Here is a 9,818-nt window from a genome sequence, read left to right as displayed (position 1 = left end):
CAGTTCAATGGGATGTCTATACGGGACTAACCATTCCGGAACCCAACTGTTAGCAACACTGGGTGATGAACATCTACGGATGTCTAAGGTTGTTTCTGATATTAAGAGTCAGTTACGGAACTAACCATTCCTCCATCTCCTGTTGCAACAGAGGATGAGATGAAACTCTTCGGATGATCATTAGGTTAACGCTATTATGGGATTAACCCCCCTTCCACCCTGCTGCCGCTACAGAGGGTGAGTGGACAAATCTTCGGATGTTCATTAGGTTATATAGGTCGACTTAACCCTAGTACCTTGGGATAACAGTTACATATGATGTGTTAGTCCTAGTACCTAGTGACAACACTTACAGTAGTACATTTTCCTGTTTACTTTATTTTGTGATTCTTTCACATAAACGATGAGTTAGACTAAGTACTTTAGTACTAAACAATTAAATGAAAACTATCATTTTACTTACAAAACATTCGGGTCTTGGTAGAAGACTACATCTCAAACTGATAGGAAATAAGGGATTTTCTAGGGTTTTTCATACGTACATCAACACTTTCATTTAACGATTTACATGGCCTTTATAATAGATTTTCACAAACAAGGTAATGACACTTATATACTTATGAATTCACCATCTTTAAAGTTGATACTCGCTTTCAAAATAACTTGTATTCTTAGGTCGTCAGTAGACAGGTACGGAGGCCAGGTTTTGAGAAGATGGAGCAGACAAGTCTCGTCTTTTATTTTGATTGTATATTTTTGGTGTCTTACTACAATGAAAGTGTCACACCCCCAAACCAAGGATGGCGGAAACGTCTGGGGGTGGAGGACTTCATGTAGAGTATCACAACAATGAGTATAATAGTGCTCAAAGTAAAAACAACCACCATAAATATAATTGCAAAAGTTACACCAAAGTAAATGTTTACATCTTTCAAAAGCAATTACATTATGATGACAAAATAATTTGTTGACGGTTTAACGTCCCATCCTCAAAGCGATGAAGTTTTCCTGTTTCACTGATTCCCTGAGAATACAAGTAGTTTTAAAAGTGTCAACACAAAGGTTGGTGAGTTCATAAGAGTTTTGTTTGAAGTAGAAACCGTTTTTCCTTGTAAAATCGATATAGTTTGATTTCCAGAAAATCCAATATTTTCTTAGTTAAGTATGAATAGAAATAATCCTACATGATGCATTAATGAACCTTAGAGCAATCCGTAGAGTTCCTCTATAATCGTCCAGCGTATAAAAGTTATATAAGGGTTAACTTAGATAAAACGTTGAATATAGTGGGTCTGCCCCAGGTCCACAACCCAACGAGGAACAGGAGATGAGGCGGGCACCACCAATTCTAGGCCAATCATGACTAAATTCTTATATGACTCAAACATATACGCTCAGCAACTATAGCTGAAATCTAACAATTCTAGAGGAAATATAGTTTTAATATCATAATAACTTTGTATAGAGACCCGACGTTTTGTATTTGTACCCATAGAGATAAAAGGTGATTTTAAATCGACATAAAACTCATTTAGGTTTTAAAAATAAAATCCCGTAAACTTATGGATTGTTCCCTATGTGAGCCGTTATAATCATACTATGACTATGTGAACCTGCCACGACGTTCTCAGTGTCGCGAAAAATGAAATGACATTTGTCACCCGTAGACCTGCAGATCCCACTGTAGCTAGCAGCGAGGTGTGGGGTGTCAATCCCAATATAGATCTATATACAAGTATCACGTTCTCCCTCCAGGAGATTCTGATTATAACTACCAGGAATTATATCCCGCACTCGGACGTACGGGGAGAGAGATAGAGAAACTCACAATATAGGATAACAAGTTTACGTGAAATGTGTGTGAAAATAAATATTTCTTGTATGAATGTACCCTTCTTGTACGAGTGCGTAGAGTGATGTATCATAAACTATACCTATTATAGTTTATCTAAAATGTATGTACTATGTATGAACTCTTTTATGGAAAAGTATTAGTGTAGTGAATTTATCGAACTCTTTTCATAGTTTAATAGTGCGTGTTCCAAAATGAATGAATAATATTTAATATGAATGTTTTAGTTTCAGTCTATAATGATAAACTAGCAAGAAAACTCATTCAAATATTAGAACTTATGATTATACACTTTGCTCAACATAATACAAAGTGTTATGATATTTACATGCTGTTGGCAAAATTTAGCAATTCTGCCCTGTTTTGGAAAAATCATAGAAAAATCATACGAAGTCGAAAACTAGATCCGTAAATTCTGAGAGTTCACAAAATGTGTCTAGTTTGCTCATAATTTTTATCACAATTTATAATGACCTCTAACTTGGGTGAAAAAGTCCATAATCACAGACTGGTCCGGATTGTTGTTTGAAATGATAGGCAGTTTTGTAAAAATCACCATAAATTGTAGAAAAATCGTATGGAGATGTGCAAGTAGCCATTTTAAAGCTAAAAACTTGATCTATTTGCACCTTGTACAGTTTTGAAAACAAAAATAGTTAAGATGCCCAAAACAGTCCGTGAATGGAGTTGAACTTTTCTGATGAAGGCTGTTAGAAAAATCTAGTTATGTTCTTAGTGTCTTAACTTGTATTCCCCCCCTGAAAACTTGAGAAAACATGAAAATGTAGGGGTATGAACTCACCTTAAGTGATTTCAGTAGGTAAGTGTTGAAGAAGGAAAGTGTTCAACCCAAGAACACTTGAAGAATCACTTGAAGATTCGAAGATCTAACACAATTATGAGAGAGTTTGTCTAAGATATCCATGATTTGAGTGGTAATAAACGAGATAATCACAAAGAGAATGGATTATGCTTACCAAATGTGGAGGAAAAACTCGAGATCAGCCCTTGAATCTCGAATTTCTAGAGAGAGAAAGTGAGAGAGGAAAGAGTTTGATCTTCTTGTGAAATGAGAGTAAATGAGATGATGTGAGGAGAGAGGATGAATAATCAGCCCTCAAAAACGTGGGAGGAGGGATAATTGAGTGTAAGGGAACATTGAAGTGACATAGGTAAGGTGGGGAGGTATGGCTGGTCATAGAGTGGGTGTGGGGTGGTTGCTTGTGATCATACGTCTTTGGACTCAAAAGTCAAGAACAATGTCTTATAATAGTCTATGTGTGTGTATCTCTTTAAAAATTCTGCAATTTCATCATTTTATGACCCCCATTTGCGAAGTTGAGTATTTATTTCCAAAAATGCGAAACTCCAGGGACAATATTTGAAATCTTCTGTTTTCTTCCCCAATTCGCATTCTACTGTGAAATACTTCGCATCTTCATTCTTACACCCTTCGCATCCCTTCGCATTAATCACCTTCGCATTTTATGACCCCCATTTGCGAAGTTGAGTATTTATTTCCAAAAATGCGAAACTCCAGGGACAATATTTGAAATCTTCTGTTTTCTTCCCCAATTCGCATTCTACTGTGAAATACTTCGCATCTTCATTCTTACACCCTTCGCATCCCTTCGCATTAATCACCTTCGCATTTTATGACCCCCATTTGCGAAGTTGAGTATTTATTTCCAAAAATGCGAAACTCCAGGGACAATATTTGAAATCTTCTGTTTTCTTCCCCAATTCGCATTCTACTGTGAAATACTTCGCATCTTCATTCTTACACCCTTCGCATCCCTTCGCATTAATCACCTTCGCATTTTATGACCCCCATTTGCGAAGTTGAGTATTTATTTCCAAAAATGCGAAACTCCAGGGACAATATTTGAAATCTTCTGTTTTCTTCCCCAATTCGCATTCTACTGTGAAATACTTCGCATCTTCATTCTTACACCCTTCGCATCCCTTCGCATTAATCACCTTCGCATTTTATGACCCCCATTTGCGAATATTAACCCAATTGACTTTGAATTGACCAGAATATGACGGTTGTCACAGAAAGAAACACACATGTATTAAAACTTTACTTATAATGCAATGGATGGTGTTGTTGCTTGTTTATTATATTACACTGTTGTGATACTGTACATGACGTCCTCCACCCCTGAACGTTTCCGTCGTTCGTGGTTTTGGGGTGTGACACCTGGAAGGCGAAGGCGTAACCGTACGCTTCCTCGATCGATGATTATGATATCTGGGAACTTTGATATTTAAACTATTTGGAAACAAATTGTGTAACAGCCCAAAATTCAAGCCCGAAAATTTCATTTTTGAATTAATAAAAAACAATCTAACTGAGTAACTTATGTATACAATGACCTGCCCTTTAATGTTAAATTACCGAGAATACTCTTCAGGTAAGTTGACACTTCTTCTTCTCCCTTTCTTCCTTACTTCGAATGTTGATGTCCCGTCTCTTTTGCCATCGTTCATGGCGTTCACCTCCATTCCCACTCCATCAAAGTTCTGGCTTGCTGAAACCCTCACCGGTCTACGTCGACGTCGTTGCCATCCATTGACAAAGACATCCACTTATGTGTTAGAGATGACCGACTTCTTATGTGTTGGAAATGTAATCAAAGCATTTCCGGTTAGTATTTGTTCTTTTTTGTCGGGTGTTCTTATGCTTTGAACAATTTTTAATGACGTTATAGCAATTCTAACTTGGTTCCGTATGACATTAAGAAGACTTAATTTGGGTTTGTTTCTATGTTTCTCAACTATGCTTAACTGTCACTTCCCGGTGTTCGCGGGCCAATACCGCCGATTTGGAGCCATCTACCGTCGGCTTGGAAGTATGTCCCTACACCGGAGGTAAGGTTCAAGGCCTCAAATTGTGGGTTTTTTTTTTGTTCTGTTGTCTAATTTTGGATGATTATTTCTGATGACTACCGGCCACCACCATAGAGATCAAATCCTTTACAACTCCAAATCCCTAAATATCATAATAAATTCTCATAGGTTTAATGTTTATAACTTTGACCTTTTTCGTTTTCCTTTAAGATTTCCCCAAGTTTAATGCCTTATTTAGGTGCTTCAGAGCTCACACTCTTTTCAAAGTTCATCCTTATAGTGACTTTTAGATCTACTGCATCGACTCTAATTCATGGATTTGCAATTGATTGATAATATGTCTATTTTAATAAATAAATCAACAAAATATCTAGCGTAAACTTCTTTCACAAACGATATAATTGAAATCCGTACTTCCCTAGTTTTATTTTAAAAGCGTAGGTTATACATTATAAACACTTTGCTTTGATTTTATGTACGTTGACCAGTCTTTAGTTATCCAAATACGCAGTAAATAGAACATCTTTACATAGATTTATTTTAGTATCCACTTGGGTCGGTGCAATGGGTCATGGTGGCCCAGTCCGCGAGTTGTGGCGGGAAACCCTAACACGCTCTGCTTATTTTCCCGCCAAAAAGTGCATACAAGCATTCATTCATCTGCTTCCCCATCAAAACGAATTCACTTCCAGTTCTGCAAAAAAAGAAAAAAAAACTTGAGGAAGGCATTAGCTAGCCAACAATATGGATTCTTTCGGCGGCGCATATTTCACCGACGAGAAAGCAGCGAAGGTCGAGAATATCTTCTTGGAGTTTCTTAAGAGGTACCGCATCAGGGTTTTTTCGTGTAGATCCAAAACATATTGATGCAATTCATGTTATTTGACAAGTTTTGGTCTTTGCTTTTTTTATTATCGTTACAGTTTTAGATTGGATGCCAATTCGAGGGAACCGTTCTATGAATCGGAAATCGAAGCAATGAGACCAAACGAGTCCAACACCATGTTCATCGATTTCTCTCATGTTATGCGGTTCAACGATGTTCTGCAGAAAGCCATTTCTGATGAATATTTGAGGTAAACTTTCTTGTTTCGAGTGTATTTTTAGTAACAATTTTCGCAAGACTTTTGTGTACTGAAATTGTTGAATTGTAATACATCTTTCAGGTTTGAGTCGTACCTGAAGAACGCATGTAAGCGGTTTGTAATGGGACAAAAACCCACCTTCATAACCGACGACAACCCAAATAAGGATATCAATATTGCATTTTACAATTTACCTGTCATAAAAAGGTTAATTTTCTTTTCTAATATCAACTGACTACCACTTTTACCACCATTTAGTTTGAAGATTTCAAATTTTATATATGTTTGTGTACAGATTGAGGGAACTGAGCACATCTGAGATAGGTAGACTAGTATCAGTTACAGGGGTGGTGACTCGTACTAGTGAGGTCAGACCAGAACTCCTTCAGGGAACTTTCAAGTGCTTGGATTGTGGAACCATCATCAAAAACGTTGAGCAACAGTATAAATACACCGAGGTTTGTTGTGTATTTGTTTATGGTTTGACATGTGTTGGATTTTCAAGTTTGTGCTTACTGGTTTTATTGGTGTTTTTTTCTGTAGCCCATGATATGCATTAATGCTATGTGCTCAAAGAAAGGAAAATGGGCACTTCTCCGACAAGAAAGTAAATTTGCAGATTGGCAGAGAGTCAGGATGCAGGAAACATCAAAGGAAATACCTGCAGGATCCCTTCCTAGATCATTAGATGTCATTCTTCGCCATGACATTGTTGAACAGGCTAGGGCTGGTGACACGTATGTAAATTTACACTTTTTTTAGAAAGATGTAGAAAATAACTCAAGTTTTGTGCTTCACTTTGCAGGGTGATCTTTACTGGCACTGTGGTTGTGATACCTGACATTTTCGCATTGGCAGCTCCCGGAGAAAGAGCTGAAGTTCGTAGAGATGGTGGTAGTAAACACGACACCACTGGCACTGTTCAAGAAGGTGTCAAAGGGCTCCGGGCTTTGGGAGTTAGAGACCTTTCTTATCGCCTTGCCTTTATTGCCAATTCAGTGCAGGTTTTTCATTTTTGATCATATTGCGATCAATTTCTCTTTGTGGGACTAGTCTATAACGTTGATTCTTTGTTCAGATTTGTGATGGGAGAAGAGATGCTGACATACGAAATAGGAAGAGGGATGCTGAGGATGAAGACAATCTGCAATTCACGGTTGTTGTTCTGTCCCCTTTTTGACCCATATTCTCTAAAGTTATAGTATAATTCAACACTGTAATTAAAGTTTACTTATCCTATATATATTTATTTTTATCGTTATTGTAGGCGGAGGAGCTAGCTGAGGTTAAACAAATGAGAAATACCCCCGATTTTTTCAACAAGCTTGTTGATAGTATGGCCCCTACTGTTTTTGGTCATCAAGACATCAAGCGAGCAATTCTGCTTATGCTTTTGGGCGGAGTTCATAAGTTCACCCATGAAGGGATCAATCTCCGTGGGGACATCAATGTTTGTATTGTTGGAGATCCCAGTTGTGCTAAATCTCAGTTTCTCAAGTAAGCGTATCTTTTTAAATCTTGTTTTATGGAGTAGAGTTTCAATTTTTTTTTATTTTTCTTTTGTAGGTATACGACAACCTTAGTTTCAAGATCTGTTTACACATCTGGGAAATCTTCCTCTGCTGCTGGATTGACAGCCACTGTTGCAAAAGAACCAGAAACCGGAGAGTACGCCTTTATCTTCCTCTCCTTGGCCTCGTCTTCCCTGACGATGCGAGCGTTTTCATCCAGCTCCTTCTCTCTGGACTGTTTCCTCACTAAGCTGACAATCGGTTCTTGATCATCACTTTCATCACTGTCGTCAACAATTTGTTTGGCTTTGCTTTGAGCACTCAAACCTGATGCAGGAACAGGTGTTGGTTTGGGTGCTTTCGGAGGGATAAGTGATGAAAATGGAAGTGATTGAGCTTTGGAACTCGGAGGGGGTTTCGATTGAGCTGTGGGCTACTTTTCTCCCCCTTGTTTCGGATGGTCCTCCTGCTCAGTAATGCCTTCAATATGGCTAAGCAGGGCAAGAGCAGGAGCGAGCTTATCTGCAAGAGTACGCCTCACCAAATAGTTAAGAATCGGATCATGGGCTTCGATAATGTTAGACAAAGCTCCATGGACATCTGAAACACAACTCCTGACCATAGCTTTCTCAGACCGAAGAGAATCGAGGAGAGCTGATGAGTTGCTAGAGTAAGCTCGGAAGATTTTCGAGCAAGCTCGTCCTTTGTGGTGGATTCGGCGGCAAGAGTGGCTTGAAAGGAAAGAAGACGATCCGCAACCGAAGATTGAAAAGATTGATTGTCATCTTTGAGTTTCTGGCGGAAGCTGGAAAATTGGTCTTTTCGGTTTCGAAAGAATGGACCAGCTTCTCCACAACGGTGCGAATCTTCTTGGTGTTTGTTTCTGATGCCGCCTGCAAAGACTCCAGCCAGATCTGGGCGTCTTGAAATAGTTTTTCGACTTTTTCGGTCGCAATAGCACTAGCCTTTGTGGATTTATCAATAGCAACAGCAGCTGAGCTGATGGAGGCTTCGTGTGGTTTCGAGAGAGATTCCACCATTCCCTGAATGGCAGCCTCCGAAAAGTGAGATGTTGAGGAAGAGGAAGAAGCCACAAGATTGTCAATCTTCTCGTGGAGTTCCTTGATGTGCTTTTTAGTAACTGGAGCATCATCATCATCATCACTTTGAAGTTGGTAGGGTTTGTAGTAGATGGAATCAAAAACCGTATCCTCCCCTCCCAAAAAGGTTTCGGTTTCAGCAGATGGAGTGGGAGATAAGGGTGCGGTGGGTGGTTCGGTAGTGGTAGTGGGTTCGGGAACGGAAGTGGGTTCAAGTTGTGAAGTGTCAACCCTCGTATCAGATACGTTGGTTGGAATCTCACTGGTGGTAGTTTTGGTGGCTTCTGTGAAGAATGGTGGGGGAATGGAAGTTGTTGTGGTTGGAAGAGTAGTAGAGGTAGTTATGGGGGGAATAGAAATAGGGTTAGATATGGAGGGAATGGAATGGAGGAGATTATGACGGGAATGGAAGAGGTTATGGTGGGAATGGAAGAGGTGGTTATAGGAGAAGGAGAAGGAGGTTTTGATGAAACAGGTACCTCATGAGCAGGCGCGTGAGGAGGAGTTTCGCCTCTAGCCGACTCATCTGAGTCAGAATGGTTATCTTCTGAATCACTGGATGAAGAAGAAAGAATAAGTTTCCTCTTCGGCTAAACTTTCTTCTTCTTCGTTGTGGGGGAAAGATCTGTCTTTGAGGATTTTCGCTTCTTAGGAGAAGGACCCTTTGCCCCCTTTGCTGCTTTCTTGATCTTCCCTTTCTCGGGTTTCTTCCATCTAGCAGCTGCTTTATCTGCATCATTGATGGACTGAACCATTTCCGCAGAAAGTTCCCGTGGACCCGAAGGACAAAAGTCCTTGTAGGCCTTCATTATAACGCTCTCCTTGGACACCCCAGCGGACATAGAATCCGGAATGGATCCGACGAAGGAAAACTTGGTCGGATCGGTAACAATGATCTTGGTGGTGTGGAAGACACTGATGGAGGAGAGAAGGGAACCTGAAACTGTGGGAACGTGAAGTTTATCCATGGCCCACTTGGTGATTAGCGTCCAAAATCTGGCGTAGGACACCTCAGTGTGGCGAGAGGAGGAGGCTAGGCTCTGAATGAGTTGTTGCCAGAGAACCGAGCCATAGTCGAGGTTGATGTCGTGATATAGACCATAGAGAATGGTCATGAACAACTTGTTGGCCCCATCAGAACTAGAACTGCGCTCAGAGAGCCCTTTGAACAGAATGGTGAAAAAACCATTCCATGGAGGAGGAAGACACGACTTCTTGAACTTCGTGACCGTCATGAGAATCTCCGTGTAGCCCATGTTGTAGAACATCGAAAATAACTGTCCTACTGTGATGGAATCGGGATTAACCCTAGATTCATCGGCTTCAAAACCTAGGAGCCATCAGAATCGTTGCTTGGAGATGGAGGTCTTGTGAGAAAGAAGGTCAAAGTAGATTCGATCCACTGATCTATCATAAT

At 39.8% G+C, this 9,818-nt stretch overlaps 1 protein-coding gene across 1 annotated transcript; it reads left to right on the top strand.

Annotated features, from left to right (window-relative positions):
- The first annotated feature begins 5,271 nt into the window (after nt 1–5,271).
- Nucleotides 5,272–7,585, top strand: LOC145037416 (DNA replication licensing factor MCM6-like). Its single transcript, XM_078986069.1, has 9 exons — nt 5,272–5,529; nt 5,629–5,781; nt 5,872–5,997; nt 6,086–6,248; nt 6,334–6,527; nt 6,596–6,794; nt 6,869–6,946; nt 7,058–7,287; nt 7,357–7,585. The coding sequence occupies exons 1-9, from the start codon at nt 5,450–5,452 to the stop codon at nt 7,568–7,570; spliced, it is 1,437 nt and encodes a 478-aa protein (XP_078842195.1). The 5' UTR covers nt 5,272–5,449; the 3' UTR covers nt 7,571–7,585.
- The last annotated feature ends 2,233 nt before the right edge of the window (nt 7,586–9,818 follow it).

The sequence above is a fragment of the Lactuca saligna genome, chromosome 3 (assembly GCF_052625555.1).
Source record: "Lactuca saligna cultivar CGN05327 chromosome 3, ASM5262555v1, whole genome shotgun sequence".
Lineage (NCBI taxonomy): Eukaryota > Viridiplantae > Streptophyta > Magnoliopsida > Asterales > Asteraceae > Lactuca > Lactuca saligna.
The sequence above is the reverse complement of the archived record's forward strand: the minus strand, read 5'-3'. Positions and strand labels throughout refer to the sequence as shown.